This window comes from Seriola lalandi, unplaced genomic scaffold (assembly GCF_002814215.2).
Source record: "Seriola lalandi dorsalis isolate HSWRI2012SDOR001 ecotype SW California unplaced genomic scaffold, Sedor1 jcf7180002054546, whole genome shotgun sequence".
NCBI classification, from domain to species: Eukaryota; Metazoa; Chordata; class Actinopteri; order Carangiformes; family Carangidae; genus Seriola; species Seriola lalandi.
In genome coordinates, this window is record NW_019525099.1 from 174,367 (window position 1) to 193,674 (window position 19,308).

The 19,308-nt window shown below is 38.5% G+C and overlaps 3 protein-coding genes across 3 annotated transcripts; 2 read left to right on the top strand and 1 right to left on the bottom strand.

The window, feature by feature from the left end:
• The first annotated feature begins 1,047 nt into the window (after positions 1 to 1,047).
• rhbdl2 (rhomboid, veinlet-like 2 (Drosophila)) lies at positions 1,048 to 11,141 on the top strand. Its single transcript, XM_023415268.2, has 8 exons — positions 1,048 to 1,435; positions 3,740 to 3,983; positions 5,820 to 5,968; positions 7,152 to 7,264; positions 7,486 to 7,586; positions 8,578 to 8,638; positions 8,748 to 8,809; positions 9,408 to 11,141. The coding sequence occupies exons 2-8, from the start codon at positions 3,753 to 3,755 to the stop codon at positions 9,585 to 9,587; spliced, it is 897 nt and encodes a 298-aa protein (XP_023271036.1). The 5' UTR covers positions 1,048 to 1,435; positions 3,740 to 3,752; the 3' UTR covers positions 9,588 to 11,141.
• Positions 11,142 to 12,872: 1,731 nt separating this feature from the next.
• On the top strand, positions 12,873 to 16,057 carry gja9a (gap junction protein alpha 9a). Its single transcript, XM_023415241.2, has 2 exons — positions 12,873 to 12,996; positions 13,528 to 16,057. Exons 1-2 carry the CDS (start codon positions 12,944 to 12,946, stop codon positions 15,041 to 15,043), a joined length of 1,569 nt encoding a protein of 522 aa, XP_023271009.2. The 5' UTR covers positions 12,873 to 12,943; the 3' UTR covers positions 15,044 to 16,057.
• Positions 16,058 to 16,506: 449 nt separating this feature from the next.
• LOC111661614 (c-Myc-binding protein) lies at positions 16,507 to 18,941 on the bottom strand. Its single transcript, XM_023415243.2, has 5 exons — positions 18,782 to 18,941; positions 17,877 to 17,949; positions 17,519 to 17,567; positions 17,218 to 17,347; positions 16,507 to 17,049 (listed from the first exon to the last, which is right to left on the bottom strand). The coding sequence occupies exons 1-5, from the start codon at positions 18,794 to 18,796 to the stop codon at positions 17,002 to 17,004; spliced, it is 315 nt and encodes a 104-aa protein (XP_023271011.1). The 5' UTR covers positions 18,797 to 18,941; the 3' UTR covers positions 16,507 to 17,001.
• Between the last annotated feature and the right edge of the window lie 367 nt (positions 18,942 to 19,308).

Consider the following 19,308-nt stretch of genomic DNA (forward strand, 5'->3'; position numbering starts at 1 on the left):
TTGATGTTCACATTTTCATTTTGTGAGCACTTTACCCCAAATGGAGAACTACATAAGAATAAAAAACAACAACTCCAGCACCACAGCATTCCTTTATATTCTGTTAACTAGTACCACTTGCCCTTTCTAAAATGCTGTAACCTTAATGTATGAGAGTTTTACTTTGGACACTTTTTTTTTTTTTTTTTTTTTTTACCCTTGCATCCAATTGTTGGAAGAGGCAGTCTCTGTCATTACCTCAAGCAACTGTATCACTGTAAAGAGAATAACTTTGGGCCTTGTTCTTTAGTTTAGACAGAAGATATCTGAAGTCATCGCCTTTTGGCTTTGGAAGATCACAATGAGAATTTTTCATTATTTTCGGACATTTTATGCAAATCAATTAATGTAATTGTCAGCTGCAGCCCTCCATCTCTCAAGGCTCACAAGAATGTCCATGAAGTATTTGTTCTGCATGGGTTATGGGGTAATAGTTATTTTGGTGTAAAAATCGTTTCCTCAAAAGGAGTTCTGACCCAGGTTCATTGTAATGACAATTGTTGATTTATTCTTCAAGCACAGTATCATTTTGATTGAAGCTTTTCCTGCATTAAAGAAATGAGAGGGGCAGGCAACCTCGGGGTGCTGATGACAACAAACATTTTTTTTTTTTGGGAGAGTTGTATATTTCCTTACTTGTATAATCTTTGCAACCAACCTGCCATGTCAACATTTAATTCAGTGCCATTATTCTTAATTGTGGGCTCTAGTGCCACCTGGTGATACATGTAAGGTAATGCAACATTAATTTGAAAGTGGGACTTTGATCTCAGTGCACATCACTCAATGAAACACTGTTTATTCTGTTTTGATATATGACACTTTGGATTAAAGATGGCCCCTTTTAATTGCCTCTTTCCCGGGCTATGTGGGTGGTGAGGGGGTGGAGGGCTCTGAATGATGCTGCCGCTCAGGATAATGAGAATCTATTGTGTTGGTGACGTCACTGATCCCAGGTGTGGCACATTGAGAGGAGGGAACAGGTAGGCTATCGTAGTCCTCGGCTTGCAGACAGACGGCAGTATTTACAGACAGTTCTTAAAACACTGTACAGTGGCTGAGCAGACGTGGGAGGCATCAGAGGTTTGTTTGGGCCGCGGAAGGAAGTTTCATGCAGGAAAAAGCACTGAAAGGTCTATAATTATCCACAAGTGGTCTATTTTTTTTTATCCCGGTCTCACGGGGACGGTCGGGGTTTGAAGAAGACTCATCGGGTTGTCTGACTACGTGGAGGAATGGTGTTAAAAACGCCATTGTACAGTTTAACTCAGAATCTGTCTTTGAACATGCACTTTTCAGCTCAGCACATTGAGCTGTTTGAGTCAGTTTAGCCGGATCAAGTGTCTCTGCGTGGGACCGCCTGGAGTCATCTGCACTCTTCCTGTTGAAGGTTTAGGTGAGTAGGCCAGAGTTAACGTTCTTTTCCTGGAAAACTAAAACATATATTATTTAAATTTACTCCTCTGTGGTGAGGAGTCTCAGTTAGATTTAATTGTAGGTTTTGGAGACTTGCCTGAAATCATCAACCAGCAAAATCAGCAACGCCCAGTAAACAGGAAACGCTACCGGCTGCTGTAACACAATGTGTACATTACAGTAAAAGGCAGTGGTGGAAGGTAACTAGGCACATCTACTCAAATACTTGATTTACAGTAGATTTAAGGTACTTGTACTTCACTTGAGTAATTCCATTTCATGGTACTTAATACTTCTGTGCTACAGTTGGCGGCACTTATTACACCCCTCCAGGTATCTGGCAGCTTTAGTTTCCTTTGCAGATTCAGATTATTAATACACCTCAACTAATGAATTACAATCTATCAAAAAAAGCTACTACTCAGCAGTTTAAACAGCAGTTTGAATTAGCCCCACCTTTACCAGATGCCGCATGGGGTTATAATCCAACTAGATGTTCTCAAATTTTGATGATAATTTCTGGGAACATAACAATAATGCTTACATGCATTTACTTAAGTAAAGAAATTGAAGTCAAAGTCTTCACTGAAGTCAAAGATCTGAACACTTGTTCCACCACTGATAAAAATGCTGCTGTACGTTTTTGTAATTTTTTTTACTTAAACAAGGTTTTGTCAAAGGAGTGTATTTATTATTTCTGCTGAAGGAGTGTATTTTAATATTTCTGCTGAAGGAGTGTATGTAATATTTCTGCTGAAGGAGTGTATGTAATATTTCTGCTGAAGGAGTGTATTTAATATTTCTGCTGAAGGAGTGTATTTAATATTTCTGCTGAAGGAGTGTATTTAATATTTCTGCTGAAGGAGTGTATGTAATTGCACTTGAAATACATTTATTACAGAGTGCAAATGTTGTTGGTCATACAAGCAACATAAAAAGAGAAGAGTGTAATTAAAAAATTCTCTTCAGTGGTAGAAGATTAAGATACTCCATTACTAGTAAATGTAGTTCAGTAAATGCAGTTTAAGTAAGACTACTCATTATGCAGAATGGCATTTTATATGCTATATTATTATATACATATATTCTAAATTACTGGGTTGCATGTACCGCTGAAGTCGGATGTAAACTGCATTTTTATATTGTACCTAATACTGAAACTGATTATATAGTTTTTTGTTAGTTTCATCTACAGAAATGATTATATCTTAATAGCTGATCATATGTTTTGTATGTAAAACCTTTATTTGTAAGTAACTAGAGTAAAATAAATGTAGTGGAGTAGGATGGAGGATGGAAATAAAATGGAAGCAAAATGGAAATACTCAAGTAGAGCACATTAAAAATTTATAGTACGATATTAGGGTAAAAATAATTTCCCCCAATGATTCCAGTTTTCCCGAGTTTAAATCATGTTTAAAATTAGTCCTTTATATCTTCAGAGATCACATAGAGGCATTCAGCACAGTGAACGTCTTTCCAGGAGAAAAGTTTCCTGTTCAAATCCCATCCTTTCCATTTGAACAATCATTGCGACAATCCTGGACTCTTTGGTTCCTATGATCTGAAAATACAAAAAAAAAAAAAAGATTGTGTTGTTAGTAGAGCTGCAACAACTAATTGATCCACAGAAAGTTGCACTGACAACTGTTTTCATAGTTGAAATAGTTTAAAAGTTTTTGTAATTTATTCAAGCAAAAAAGCCGATGGATGGATGGATGGATGGATGGATGTATTATTGAACTGGCCTAGCAGGTCTGTGTGACCTATCTGTGAAGTGACTGTTAATATTTCTTGTTAGAAAGTCAATCAAAGGATCACGAAGAGAAGCAAAATGACTAAAAAGAGATGAAAATGACTAAAATGAGGACAGCAAAGTGACACAACCACAAAGAGACTCAAAACTGCTACTAGGAGACACAGTAAGACCAAGAAGACACAAAGGAGGCCTTCTGTGTCTAGGGGCCCAATCGCCTTGTATTCATCCATGGCTGTAGGTTACAAATAGCAGTTATTTATTGAATATTTAAAGTTGTATATTTGGCATTCATTTATTACACTGAATAAACAGTTTAACCATTAATAATGTACAGTTCACTGTCGTCAAGAATGACGGCTTTAAATTTGATTCTTAGCACATTTTTACTAATTTCACAAACATGGCCCCTTTATTCGAAAGGTTATTACCTGCCCCTGCTGGTGGTTGACTAATGTGTATCATCTCAAGGTATAAATGTCCTCATTTGGCCCATGGCTACATCAGAATATACAATCTGCTCTGTAGGACCGTAGCAGTGATGGACGACTATGACGTTGAGCAGCAGGAGCCGTTACCTGTGGACCGCGATGGGAGAGAGTTTAGGATTGAAGAGGACCAGGCTGATGGTAACAGGAAGCTGGGATGCTGTGAGAAGTTCCAGCATACTGTGTCCAAGTGGATGCTTCCAGAAGACTTGCGCAGCAAGTACCTGGAACGTGCCAACTGCTGCCCACCCCCCATCTTCATCATCCTCATCAGTATTGGAGAGGTAGCGCTGCCCTGAATATACCTCGACACACATAACATATACTGGCTACTGGGACAGTCACTATAGATTCTGTGATCTTAATTATACAGCATGCAGCCTATATTGGGCTTATATGCTGCCACAGCGTTAATTACTGTATAGATTTGCTTTAATTGTATTTAGTAGATCAGATACTGAGGTGATCTTTTGGAAGCATGGGTCAAATATCTTCGAATCAAAATGATTCACGAAGCAATTAGTCTTATTTGACTGTCACAGCTACAGTTTTTGATTAAAATTTGTGGTTTCACAATGGCCAAGCTTTAAACTGAGCAGCTCTCATACACACATGAGCATTCTTTTCTTTCTTTCTGTGTTTTCTGGCATCTGCGCCACCTCCTCTGAATGTCCTGATTCATCAAGTGCAAACCTCAGTGGGCATGGTGTCAATGAAAACAGGAGTTTAGAGTAGAGTAGTAGATTTAGGTTAAACTGTGTACAGTTGACCTTTACTGGTGGGATTCAGAGATGGGTTTTCCTTAGCAGAAAGCCACCGTGTCTTTTTGACTTTTAGATTCAGTAAATAAACACATCTTGTGGAATGTGGAGGAATCAGTAGGCGGCTTGTTGAAATAGCCAAACGGGGGATGCTGTGGCTTTATTTTCCCCATGACTATGGCTTATAAGGCAGATATACTGAGTTATTTATGTAGCTTGTATGACCCCACACATGTCACTTATTACGACTTTAAGCTAACCCCTCCAGGAATGCGTTGTAAGTATTGCCTGTATGTGAAACAGAGGAAAGTTTTTTTTGTTTTGTTTTTTTTTAAGAAGCAACAAGACTTTTAAACAGCCCGGATACAACAGATGGTCAGTTTACTCTGTGTATTATTGACCACTACTATTAACCCTTTTATATTTCTTTACATTATCATATTGTGGCAACACTTATTAAACCCTTACTAAGAATTAAATAAGCAGATCTATTAATTAATGTATTTGTAATCAACTATAACTCTTGCTGTTGGCACCCATAAGTGCTGGTGTATAAACAGATAATGAATGACACCATTGTGTTGTTGACAAATACTGTACATTAATACACACTTAAATATCCTATATCCTATAGCCTATATAAAGATGCTGCTTTAAACTACATTATAGTGTGTTATAAACAATTTAACTGTTTGTATAGTGGTTATAAATGTTAAATAGACTGAAATGTTTTCATGTTTATGCTTTTTGCCTCAAACTCTGAGAAAAAATCCCTTTATATTATTACCATGAGGGGATGTGTTGATGTGCTTATAACATTTAAAAACTTTGGAAACAGTTTTCCAGTTGGTGCCATGTTAATGTCAGATTCAGTTGAAGGCTGTCAATTCATACTCACATTTTCTTTCTTATCACCAAGCGCTTTGCACACTACTTATTCATACATGAACAGCTCACTCTTTCCGCTCACAGATGTCCAGTGTCAGTGCATTTGAATGGCTGTGAATACTTTATTCACAGGGATTAGGCATTTACTTTACCCAGAGAAGATCGACTGAGCTTCTGTGTTCTTTGTCAGCGTTCCCTCGACTTATATTTATACAAATACAAGCATTCAGACATCTGAGCTGCTCCATACGACCACACTGGGGGTCAACTCCGTGGGATACATGTCTTGGTAAAGCATACTTCAACATCTGTATGTCTAATTTAGTCCTCTCATTATTTTAACAGCTGTTTGTGATTCAGCCTTCCCCCCCTCCCCTCCCCTTCTACAATAGAAGCGGTCAGGGTTTGAGGGACTTTTTGGATCCCATACTTCAAGCTTAATGTTTGTGTCCCCTCTCTGTTCTTCATCAGTTGGCAGTGTTTATCTACTACGCTGTGTGGAAGCCTCAGAAACAGTGGGTGACCCTGGATGAAGGCATCTGGACCAGCCCTCTGACCTACAAGCCTGAGAGCAGGCAGGAAGCATGGCGCTTCTTCTCCTACATGTTTGTCCACGCCGGGTAAGCGGGGGCAGGGCTTTTAGATGCTGTCATCACATGATCAAAGCCTTGAGTCAGTGCGAAAAGTGGTCAAAATCCCAGGGGCACCCATAGTACAGTGTCATGGCCCTGCAGTAAACACCAGTCTGATAAAGCTCATAATCTTTGTGGCTTTTTATTTTTGATGCTGTCAGAAGTGTGGGTTGATTCCTGTGGTCATTTTTGAGACTTCAGATTGTAAGCACTGCACCTCTTTGCTCATCCTCTGTTTGGTATGTCGTCATTATTTTTTGAGATTTGCTTCATTATTTCATTCAGGGATTTTTAACTGATGTACAGTCTCGGAGTCATATGATGCTGAATACTATTACCTTTAAATAAATCTGTTTTTCTAAGTACATTTTCCAAGCAATTTATAGAAGTATGGTGAGGCCAGGTAGTTATTACGTGAGTTGCTGAAACTTTTCTTTCAAAGTCAGGTGGTGTGGAAAGCAAAAAAAAAAACATGAATATGTAAGCCACAGGAGCCACGGAGGAAAACCAAAAATCATGACTACACAGAAGCATGCAGGAAAACTAGATTAGCAAAGAGGAAGAGCGGTAACAGTCACTCGCCAACAGTCATTCAAAGATACCAAACAGGATATTTGTTTAAAAGATAAGTCTGGTGATGTTCTATATTTCTCTTACTGTTTCCATGAACCAAGAATGAACCAATGTTATAGAGGCACAAAATGAAATGGAAAAAAAGTTTTTTTTGCCTTGTCTATTTTTTTTTGCATAAAAAAGTCTAATTATGTGTAACCCAACAGCTTTTGCAGTGATATGTGGATCCTAAAACACAGATAGAATCAGAAAACTTACAGTGCAGACCAAAACACACCTAAAGAAGCGTTACCGAGGGTAAAGCATCCAGCGGGTGGGACAGCGTCTTTTAAATTGTTAGAAATTTACATCTTCAGTTAGACAAATGGTCTTGGGACTTAGTGTCAGAGACAGGGGAGGGAATTGTAAATGCATTGCTGGTTGAGGTCTTTTCATGGGGTTTATTTACACCAACATACCCCCCCCCCCAAATACAGCTGGTATTCACTGCAGGGCTACAGGTGTTTCTGTTATTTTGTCCACCACCCTGTACATTTGTGTGACATTTAGCATTCATGGTCAACTATATCCTGCTCATTCTCCACCTCTGCCTGTCCAGTGTGGAGCACATAGTGGGCAACCTGGTGATGCAGCTGCTGCTGGGGATCCCGCTGGAACTGGTCCATAAAGGGTTTGAAGTGGGAATGGTTTACCTTGCCGGCGTCCTGGCTGGTAAGAAGAAACACTCGTCTCCATCTGTCCCTCAGTTTTTCTTCCTCAAGTAAAGTTTTCAAAGTCCTAAAACTAGCTGGACTTCATTTGCGTTTGTGAATGCTCTGCACACATTAGCTCACATTAACATTGGTTTTTCCGGTTTCTGTTAGAGCGAGTCCCGGCTGTCAAAAATGCCACTGATGGTAAAACTGATCATTTCTTTGGCTGTTTCTCCTCAGGCTCTTTGGCCAGCTCCATCTTTGATCCTCTCAGTGCACTGGTGGGGGCCTCTGGGGGTGTTTACGCCCTAATAGGAGGCTATTTTATGAATGCAGTGGTGGTAAGTTTACATACACTGTAACAGGAAGAGTTGGTATAAACATCAGTTTGTGCTGAATGTCAGTCTCAAGTGTTGACTGTGTTTTGTTTAGAGAATGATTTCAGATACAGATTGTAGTTTGGAAACATCTTATTTTACAAAACGCACCATGTTTACAGCTGTGCCTGGGTCGCTATGACTGTAGTTGAACAGACACTTAGTCGTGCATTTTCACAGCTCAACATTTTAGAAAGTTTTATTTTTTTTTATTAAATTTTATGTTCTAAGACAGTGTTATGTTTTTAGTGGATATTTTGAACCTAAACTTGAGCAAGAAAAGGACAAGACTAAACATTTTATATAATGAATATCTACAGAATAAAAAAAAAAAAAAGAAAAGAAAAAAAACTACATTTCTAATTGTGGTTCAATTCAATTAGCATTGGAGCTCCAGCGATTAGTTGATAAATCAATTAGCTAATATTTTGATGATTGAATCACCCTGATAGTCGTTTTTTATGCAAAGATCCCAAACTCTTTCTGGTTCCAGCTTCTCAAATATAATAATTTAATGCTTTTCTTTGTCATTTTTAACAGTAAACTGTTTGGGCTTTGGACTGAAGGTCGAACAAGAAATGAAGAATTGTAACAACAATTTTAACAATTTTTTTTTTCAATAATGAAAATAATTGTTAGTTCCTGCCGCAGTTAGCAGTTAGCAGTTAGCACAGTGTGTGTACAGTACCAGTTCACTCACATTTTCAGTCATGTCATTTTAATGGTCCGAAATATCAATTTAAAGGAACATTCATGTATTACTTAACTACTGAGCACACATTCGGTTCTTTTATATTTTAGTTTTCACGTCTATTGTCCTGAAGTTGTGCCATTTCTGCTTTGTGTAATGAAACAGACCCTCACTGTGTTTTCAGGCACTGATTTTGTTTTATGCACTTTGAAAGTTAAAATATTGGTTGTGGTCTTTACCACTGGTGAACGTTTCAATCCACAGAATTTCCGAGAAATGATTCCTCTCCTTGGAGTGTTTCGCATCCTCGCCATAGTGATATTTGGTAAGTTCACCTGTGTGATTTCACTGTTATTATTATTATTTTTCTAACTTCTCTGATGATACCTTTTAAAAATGTTTTATTTGACACCGTTTTCTTTGACTTTTTCCAGTCGGCACGGATTTTGGATTTGCCTTCTACAGAAGATTTGTCAATCATGAGGATGGTTTGAATGTATGATTTAGCTTCTGCTGTATAGTAGAGAAAAACCACAAAAAAAAACAGTCTTGCTAAACCCTTCGACACTGTAAGAGCCTCGGTCGACCCAGCTAATCCAGCTAACCTCCCCCAAGCTGACAGTGTTTGGTGATGCTTTGTTTGCTTGTGGCTACAGACAGGATCCAACAGATCTAGCACACAGATACATACCTCTCTGTACGGGCGTGACTAATAGACAGATTCTGCTTTTTTAATCAGTAATCGACTTCTATAAATGTTGACCCTTGTCTTTAGTTTCAGTTTTGAATAGTAAAAGTGAAAGCGAATATAAGTATTGTCTTTTCACTTTGAAGGATATTGTTTCTTTCCAACTGATGTCTAGATTACACTCGAAAAACCAGATTCCTTATTCCCCTCCCCTTCCTTGTTATCTCCGTTCCCTTTTTCCCCGACCACTCATTTGTTTCGGCTGTTAAACTGGTCCTGCAGCTTTTGAGTTGACCACATTTCAGTGAGGTCGGATGACAGTAGTTGAGGTCTCTGTTCAATTTAACTGTGAAGGTTAGACCTACCACATAAATCTGAGACCTGACTTCATCTTCTCGCCCCTCAGGTGTCATTTGTGGCTCATTTTGGAGGAATTGTGGCGGGGATGACCATTGGTTACATCTTCTTCAGTGCTTACAACAAGAAGCTACTCAAGGACCCACGCTTCTGGCTGTGCATAGTGGGCTACATAGTCTTTGTGCTCTTTGCTGTGCTCTTCAATATCTTTCTCACACCAGCACCGTAGGGACTATAAAGCTGCAGCTCCATCAGCTGTACAACAAAATGCCACACTCAGGAAACTGTATTTTACAGATGTACTTTTGTGTTTTGTGTAGTGTACAGTTTTTTTTTTCTTTCAATTTTTTCTCTTTCTACAGTTGAATTTATGAGTTCAAGTGGAAGTGTTCCCCCTGCTGTTTATGTGGAGCATTGCAAAATGCATATCTTTTGATTTTAGACAAATTGATAATGAAACGTGCCTTTTTATAAATATTTCTCTTATTCCAGATATGATCTTTGCTGTTGCTTTGTCTAGTTTGTTTGAAAGATTTTAGAATTTTTTGTACTTTTCATGATAAATATAATGAATGAACACACTGGTCCTAGTTTTGAAAATGCTGTAACTTTGGAAAACCAAGGAATCCAAGGAACTTATGGCCAGACTTTTGTGGTATAACATTATGCTTCTTTGTACTGTTAATTTTCCGTTGAATCATCAGGTCAGGTCTGTTATGGACTTCCAGTATTCCTGAACATGTGCCTGAAACACAATGAAATCCCTCAAACAGTAGATCTGACAAAGGTATCACATTTGTTCAGTCATGTTGGTTGGGTGTTGTATGGCATCACTGACAAAAAGAAAGAGAACAAAGAAGTCTCAGGGGAAAAGGGCTGAATGTCCAAAATGTTGGTATTGCCATTTCTTTTTGTAACCACTAGAGCTGGTTTACCATCAGGCCTCGGCTTAACGCCATGTTATTGTTTCAGTCACATCCTGTTGACAGGATGAGGCTAATTACATGTCGCGTTGTAAAACTATTGATTAAATTCAAAGTCATACTTATTGTTATTGTTTTTCTTTAAACCAGGAAACATTAAATCAGCTTTTAACATAAACATCCAGCTTTTGGAAAAAACATCTATTGTAATTGTTAGTACAATTAAACGATGGTTGATATTACTTAACTACCTTTAACTCTAAATGTAAGTTATAGTTTTCTGCTCCATAAGTCTATAATGAAAATTTTAATATTACTGTTTTATATCTGGTGTAACAAGGAGTATCAGCTACCAGTTGGGATTCAGAAGCAGATCTTATTTTTGAAAATGTATTTAATTTATCTAAGATTTACAGGGAAACTACAACCAAAGACCAAACAGACCTTCGAAATGTGGTTGTACATTTCCACAGCTCAATGTTCATCATATTTTTAATGAAGCTAGATGTTTTTATATGTATTTATTTGTGAAACTGAATCTGACCTCCTGCTGATACAGGACAAGTCTATTGATCAACAGAATTAACAGTGAAGGTGCTGCAGGGACTCATGACATGTATTTGATTGTACCCTTGTGGAAGTGACTGCTTTTGCTCTTTTACAGTATGTGGAAAGTTCCATAGTTCATTCAGTCCATCAATAGTCAATTATTACAAACTTGTTTGTCTCCATCCTGAAACAGTGGGTAATGCTATATTGCCTTATGTAGAGTTGCATTAGATAAATGTAATGACATTAGATAAGATGGCTAACATTTCACTTTTTGTCTCCTATATTAAATATTTGCCTCTAAGCTGTCATTGCTGTGGTGGTTTTACGTTTTTTTTTCCTTCATTCAGTTTGGTTGGTCATGGAGGTTTCAAAGACGACAGATAACGACCCACCCTGCAGTTGTGAACGACTTGCATTTAGTTCATTCTAACTGGCATCAAAGGGAATATCTGTTTGAATATATTGTTTGTTAATTGTGGACTGAATTGTTTTTATTCTCCACGAGTATTTGTCCAGAATCTCCTTTGACAGCCTCAAATATAAACTATTTTATTGCCAAAAGCAGATTTACTTAAAGAAATACAGATATCTCTTTAAGTATGTGTGATGTCATGTCTATATACATCATTATGAATTGATTTCTGTAATTCATCTTTATCTTTCAATATTTGATTTGATTTGAAGATACAGACTTGGTTCAAATGGCAAACATACAAAACAGAATCAATACTGAATTTTATATTGTTGTTGTTGAAACAGTGGATCGTGCTACTAAACAGTAGACCAGCAGATGTCCCCTGATGGCAATCAAATTTGATATAGGTGCTGAAGTACAAGTGAAAATTGATTGCTGTGATTGGAAGAAAAAACATGGAAATAGCACTGGGATTTTCCCGATATGTTACCCCAGTGTGACCCTCTGTACCCCTAATGTGTTTGTACCAGACTGGTTTGAATCAATCCTGCTCTGCTGGGCAGAATGAGAGGTTTCAGGTCGGAGCCGAAAAGTTCAGTTTAGGATAGTTTGAAATTAACAGATGGGTGGAAAGTGTCTTGCAGTGAACCACTGAGCTGGTTGGTTCAATCTCGTCAACAACAAATTAGGTCAGTCCTGGCGTTAGGTTTGGTCTTCCTGTGGTTAACAAATATCCCCACCCTTCTTCTTCGTCGTGCTCTGTCTATATCTAGAGAACAGCAGCACATTTAAAAAGCATTTCATATCATGGGCCGGAAGCTGTAATATCATTACTGATTCAAGATAACAAGCATATTTATCACACGGAGACATTTAATAGTATTTATAATTGGACTGTGTGAAGTTGGTGAACAGCACTTACTGAACACACTAATCTATTGTGATAAATTTCTTGTAAATGGGATAAAATAATGTGTCATGTGCATAAGAACTTAATTACATCCAGAGAGGAGCAGCAGAGTATGAAATTGGACATGACGACTCATCGATTACTTCACTACAGTAGAAAACTATTGATCGCGCAAGGCCTGTGTAGATAACTGACTGGTATCGATAATGTGGGGATCCCAACCACAGTATCTGTGTTTCTTTCTCTTTGTTGAACACATAGAGCAAACAGACTCAAATAATTGAGTGCTAACACGTTCAAAGTGTGAAGTCTGGACATGTAAATCATCTAATGGGAAACAGTTCGGTTATTAAAACCCACACATAATGCACACACCTAAATGAACCAACAAAATAAATGTTCAGCTGTCACCATGTGGTGCTGCTGAATGCATGAAAACGTTGCTGTGTAGAAAGGTCAAAACAGTCTAAAATGATGCAGTTATATTAAGACAATCTCAAAAAAACGTCCTGACCCATTGAGATTGAGGTCAGTATTGGTGTTACAACTGTTTACAACCCCATCGCTGTGGGGCCATGATCTAAATGCATCAGTGAAGCTGCTCGTATTGACTTTCTCTGGTCAGAGTAGTGTTGGCACTCTTCCCTCAACAATTCAGTTGTTCCCACTTTGTTTCTGGCAACCCTAAAGCAGAGGCGGGTCACTGAAGTTTAGGTGATGTGCAGGGACTCATGTGGAGGGCGCTAACGATTTTTAAAACTTTTTGGTGACCGCGTCAGGGCTGCATGACCCGAGGAGATTTAAGTCACCACCGGCAGTCTGTCCATGCTGCTGCAAGGTAAATGGAAGCTACACAGACCTCTGTCCTGGTTTATATAATGGCTCTGCCGAGGGGAATGGTTTTATTTTGACAAAACTGGACAACTGGCAAGACTAGGAAACATCTCTGGATGCACAAGACCTGTCTACTTTTTAATATATATTTTTGCAAATATGTGACACGGTGCATTTTTACTTCAGAACTTTTCTACTTGTTATTGTTTAATTTTTCCTGTTGAGAGGTACTGTCATTTTTTTGATACTTACAATGTGTATCATTTTCTATATTCATATTTTCACCAACAAAATTTACTTGGGTTTTTTGGTGCTTTCTTTTTGCAAATTTTGCTCTTTTATACTGAGCTCATTTAATTCATTTAATGTCTTTGCTGTCTGTATAAAATCCAAAGGACTTCTTTCAAAGGTGTTCCTCTTGTTACTGAATGTCCATTATGAATCTATCAATTTTACTTCTGTACTGTATTTAACTGTTTCGGTAGATTTTCTTCCCTAATTATTTTATCTTTCTCTGTTATTGACTTTCGACCAGTCAAAATGGCAGAGTGAAGATGGGGGACTGGAACTTCCTTGGGGGGATTTTAGAGGAGGTGCATATCCACTCCACTATGGTTGGCAAGATCTGGCTCACCATCCTGTTCATCTTTCGTATGCTGGTCCTCGGGGTGGCAGCGGAGGATGTGTGGAACGACGAGCAGGCTGACTTCATATGCAACACCGAGCAGCCTGGATGCAGGAACGTGTGCTACGACCTGGCTTTCCCAATCTCCCTCATCCGCTTCTGGGTGCTGCAGGTCATATTTGTGTCTTCTCCCTCGCTGGTTTACATGGGCCATGCTCTCTACAGGCTCCGGGCGCTGGAGAAGGCACGGCAGAAGAAGAAGGCACTGCTGCGGAAGGAGCTGGAGTTGATCGATGTGGAGTTGGCAGAAGCCAGGAAGAGGATTGAGCGGGAGATGAAGCAGCTTGATCAGGGGAAGCTCAACAAACCTCCTCTGAGAGGCTCTCTGCTCCGCACATACGTGGCTCATATTGTAACCCGCTCTTTTGTCGAAGTGGCCTTCATGACAGGCCAGTATCTCCTTTATGGCTTTCACCTCTACCCGCTCTTCAAGTGTGAGCGGGATCCTTGTCCGAATGCTATAGACTGTTATGTTTCCAGACCAACAGAGAAAAGTGTCTTCATGGTGTTCATGCAATGCATTGCTGCAATCTCCCTCTTCCTAAACATCTTGGAGATCATGCATCTGGGCTACAAGAGGATTAAAAAGGCCATCCTAGACTTCTACCCTCACTTGAGAGATGAGAGGGATGAACTTGATGACTACTATGCCAATAAGAATAAAAAAGAATCTGTTGTGCAAATATGCACCGGTGCTTCTCGAAAGGCAACAATCGCCTCTGCACCCGGTGACTACACCCTCTTGCTGGAGAGGGCGCAGGGCACAGTTATGTACCCACACCTTATCAAAACTTCAACTTTTCTACCTCTTCAGGGTGAGCAGGCCACTCAGCAGGATTTGGATGATTGCAGAAGTTCAGCTCAAAGCCCCCCAGGGTATAACTGCACCCCGACTACCAATGAGCCCAGCCCACCGTGCTGCGACTCCCTGATTAATCCAAAGCAGGAGGCCGAGGACTTTTTACATCTTCCTCCACACACTGAGGGAGACAGCAGTGAACGAGAGAGCCCAGACTCTCCGAAACGCCCACAGAGGGCAGCTCATGCCTCCTCCTTCCCCACGCTGCCAGTGAGCGCATCAAGGAAACCGTGGATGGCTCATGGCTCCTCAAAATGCTCCACAGTGCTAGAGGGTAAAAGCTCTGACACAGATTCATATGGGGGTGCAAAAGCCAGTAGTGGACCTCCTTCCTCTCGAACTCAGTCAAAATCAGATGACAAACATCAAAGCGGGGCCTCCACCCCAGAGTCACTGGATTACTCCAGCTCAGGATCCGGGCCCAACCCGAGACCATCTTCCTCCAACTGCAAAACATCAATGGCAAGTAACGCAAGCAGCAGAAGAGCTCCGGACCTGCAAATCTAAACTTTGAACGTTATCTTCACACAGACATCCGTGTTACAGATTTCACTTTCCTTTCTGTATTGAACCTATGGATTTAACAGCATTGTGAGCAGGTTTCTAACTGGTGAGAGTTATATTTGTTCGTTCTGTTTTTGTCCTAAATCCTAAACAGTTAACAATTCAACCTAATTAATGTGGCATGCTTTAAAAACCCACAGCAGTTCAACTAATGCAAAAAATAGCTTTTGATGAAAGACAGAGGACTTTATACTATACGCTTTATATATATTTCAAACCAGTTTTGGACTACCTTTGTTTCCTATTTTGACTTGTACTGCTACAAAATTAGCATGAAAAATAAATGTAAAAAATAAAATATATAAATATAAAATCAATATAAACATTGTCTATTTATTTAACATGTTAGCTCTATAGACTGCCGAGTTGCGTTTTCTGAATGTAAACCCCAATGACACTGTGAAAAGTCATGTAATTGGTGCATGTTTTAAATTTCCAGTATGGCAAACATGTCTGTCCAAAAGAAGTGTGTACATTTGTACCATAAAGTGATGCTAAACAAAAGAACGTCCATATGTATTTGCGGTAAAGATGATTTTATCTAAAGTTTGCAGTTTAATTTAATCTGTATTATGAACTAGGATTTAAGATGGGGAGGGTGAAGTCAACTCTCAAAATAGAAAGGAGATATTCTGTCGACCTGCACAGAGAGAGAAGTGGAAACATTAGCTGCTTTTTAAGCCACAATGACAAAAATGTCAGCATTACCGATACACCCTGGGAGTTTATCGGGGTCATCAGTTTCCTGAGCATATCAATAAGCAGCTAACACAGCAGCACTGTCCTCACCAACAAGAATACCGTTGGTTTTCTGTCCTGCTTGATAGTTTTGAATCTTTGTCCCCCATGAAATAACTGAAAATTATTAAATCTGATTGAACCCCGTAGAAAACCTGATGTGCTCTGGTCCCCGACGTCTTCATTTGTTTCTGTATCAAGTGTTTTACTCGTTTTGTTTTCTTAAGGGATTTTTTTCATTTTGCATTAGTTGAAGTGTAGATCATCAAGTAATGACTGCTGTGTAATATCAGGGTTTCTGCACTGTTCACCAAGTTAAAGACTCACGTAGAATGCATGGTGAAAATTATAAATAATATCCATGAAAACAATATGGTCTACAATTGCTTTTAAGTAGCAGAAAATGGATGAATCAAAGGAAAAATATCCAAGATCTTTTGTATAGGATATATTACACGACTTTTTAATACCTTCTATGACTTTTTTCTTTTTTTTAAATAAAGGAAACTGAATTCTCTGCTTTGTAAGACTTTTCAAGTCTTGCAGATACTCTGAATACGGACTGTACACAGCTGTTTCTGACCAAGGTAACTACACTATCAAAATCCTGATATTAAAGTAAAAGTTCTGATTGACATATTGATGTTCACAGATTAATTCACCACTAATTACAATACTGTGCTTTATTTTGCAAGTGACTGACATTTTTGAGATTTTTTACAAATGTTCACTTAGACCAGATCTTTCAAAAATAAAGTGTACGTGTCTTTATCACATACTATGTCATGTGGATCTGGAAATTTTGTTTGTTTATCACAATGCCAGAAAAGAAAATTATCAGCTGGTTATGGAACTCTTTCATAGGCCTCTCAAAAAAAAAAATTATACATCTCGTGTCTTAAGAAATGACTTGCCCAGTCATCCAGAGCGCACTCTCTCAGTAAAGCTATGGTAAAGTCTCAATGAACAAGACAAAAACTTATATATACACACATGTACAGAATAAGTTAGATTCTAAGAAACAAAGTAGAAACTAGGATTTACAAAAAACAGCACAGTTATATAAAAAATCTTGGCTTTCACTTAACAGTGTCGTCTTGAAATTCAAAGTCCCAGTAATATCAACAAAAAATACATTCATCAAACCAAAGCTCTGCTGTCGTCTACTCAGCTGTGGATCCATCTTCTGACACGGGTTCATGGCGCTGCAGCTAGAGAGATTCAGAAAAAACATGTATGTATGTTAGGCGCCTTAAAAATGATGTTGACAGAGTTGACATACATTTTTATTAATAATAATAATAATAATAATAATAATAACTTGGATTTTTATAGCGCCTTTCAAGGAACCCAAGGCCGCTTTACAGCATTAAGTTTACCCTTGTCTTGAGGTCTTTGTTTTCCTCTGCCAGACGTGCACATCTCTGCCTCAGGTCAATCACCTCCTGCTGCAGAGCCTCAGTGTCTGCTGAAATCTGTCCAGCGGCACCGAGATGCTGCTTCACAAATCTGGAGGGAGTTGGTTAAAGAATCTACAGAGAAAGTGTTTCATTTATTGATTGATTCTGCACATCTTTATTTGATGGGTGGGGGCACAACCTGACTCGCATACTCAACTCACTACTGACCACGCAATCATTTGACCATGTCAAGAAGAGCTTAATGTGTATAAAAGGATACTCCAGAGCATTGTTGGGCCGTTCAGGTTGTTCATACAAAGCCACGAGTACTGAAACCAAATGGGGAAAAAAAATAGTTAAATAAAATTGCAGAAGAACAGACGCTATTAATACGCTTAAAAATCTAAATTCAATACTTTTTAGTTACTGACCTAAATGTGATACCAAAACTGACTGATGTTAGCAAATATTTGGACACATTTCTGGTCTTGTTTACCTATTTTATAAATTTGGTATATTTTGTCAAATAGAAAAAATAGGTTACGTATATATTCCTCAAAATGAGGTACTGAACAGTATTGTTGTGGTGTCAGTACAGAAACTTCAGTATAATATTAGTAAAAAAAAATGTTGCATACCACTGGTAAGACTGTCAACAACACCAGCTTTCTCCAAGTATCTCCGAAACTGCTCCCTTTTGGTGTCCGAAGGCTGTGGAAAGTCAGGCATTTTATTTTCAACTGAGCACAAAACTATCAACTGTCAGGTCTAGATAATGAGAATAAAGCAAACATTTATATGGCAAATAGCATGGTTAAAATGTATTTACACAGGATTGTAAAAGAAACAGCTTGAAAAATACTCTATTGTGTTCATTTTGCATCGATTTGTGTCTAGTCATTCTTGTTCAGCATTTCTTTGTTGTTGTTTTGTATCTCATTATGGTAGTTTTGCATCTCTTTTTATTCGTTTTGCATCAATCATGTTATGTCACTGTGATCATTTAGGATCTATTTTTAGTTGCTCTGTTTTTTTTGTGGTGTTTTTGAATCTCTTGTACTTGTTTTGCATCTCTCTGTAGTTGTTTTGCGTCTCTTTGCAGTCGAGTTGAGTCTCTTTGTGGTAAATTTGCATCTCTTTGTGGTCGTTTGATTTACTTTCTAACAAGAAATGTTAACAGTCAGTTCATACAGAGGATCTGGTCCAGGTGCTCCCCTGACACCAGTAATCCACTCATGCCGAAGGTTCGGTTTGTAAGTAAACATGGTTGAACCTGCAGCAGGAAATGTTGTCAAAGACGTTTGTTGTTATTTTATCGCATTATGTTATGGGATCTCAACTTAGGTCTATAAACGAAGATATAAAACCCCAATCATTGTAAAAACCAAAACATTAGTTCACAGGTCGACTGTCTAATCACTAATCAACTCCTTCTCCTCCCAGCTTGCTAATGTTAGCTTAGCTAACCTATAGTTACTACACAAGAAACAAATTCTTAAGAACACTAGTGTAAGATGATAAAGCGAAAAGCAAACACACTTACTCTGTAGTGTGCCATGATGATGTAGGTTTTAAGGTTGACTTTCCTCTTGTAGATACTATGTTTTCTTCCCCACTTGATATCGCAGTGGTTAATTTTGAAAACCAGGTAAAGTGCCGGGCCGGAAAAGTTAAGTTTCGTTTATCACCTTCCTTCAAGCAACCGGTGATGCATTCAGGCGTTCCTCGTAAAAAATACAAGGTATGTCAGACACAAGCCTGAGCTAAATCCTTATCGGTCTTTATGTTTTAATTTGTTGGGAGTGTTAGACTCAAACTGGACTTAATTCTAAAATTATAAGATCCTGGTAACGACACTGTACAGAGGGTATAAAGTACAAACTACATGCTATTTTCTTAGGTTGGAAAGAGTCACTGCACATGGGGCTTATATATCCCCGCCATTCTACACTTTAATGTTATCTCTTAAAAAAAAAAAAATCTTCCAATAGTCAGCCCTTGCCAAACATTTGCCACGAATAATACATATTTGCATCCTATTGCTGATGTTAGGTATAAATTCCGATATTT

What these genes read in the sequence shown, in the direction of transcription:
- LOC111661614 (XM_023415243.2), bottom strand. An exon ending in TGTTGACAGTCTTACCAGTG is followed by an intron (nt 17,568 to 17,876) that starts GTATGCAACATT and finishes ATTTGGTTTCAG; the next exon opens with TACTCGTGGCTTTGTATGAA. An exon ending in CGGCCCAACAATGCTCTGGA is followed by an intron (nt 17,348 to 17,518) that starts GTATCCTTTTAT and finishes AACTCCCTCCAG; the next exon opens with ATTTGTGAAGCAGCATCTCG.
- gja9a (XM_023415241.2), top strand. Translation starts at nt 12,944, where the DNA reads ATGACCCGAGGAGATTTAAGTCACCACCGGCAGTCTGTCCATGCTGCT. An exon ending in TCTGTCCATGCTGCTGCAAG is followed by an intron (nt 12,997 to 13,527) that starts GTAAATGGAAGC and finishes ACTTTCGACCAG; the next exon opens with TCAAAATGGCAGAGTGAAGA.
- rhbdl2 (XM_023415268.2), top strand. Translation starts at nt 3,753, where the DNA reads ATGGACGACTATGACGTTGAGCAGCAGGAGCCGTTACCTGTGGACCGC. An exon ending in TCCTCATCAGTATTGGAGAG is followed by an intron (nt 3,984 to 5,819) that starts GTAGCGCTGCCC and finishes GTTCTTCATCAG; the next exon opens with TTGGCAGTGTTTATCTACTA. An exon ending in ATTTTATGAATGCAGTGGTG is followed by an intron (nt 7,587 to 8,577) that starts GTAAGTTTACAT and finishes TTCAATCCACAG; the next exon opens with AATTTCCGAGAAATGATTCC.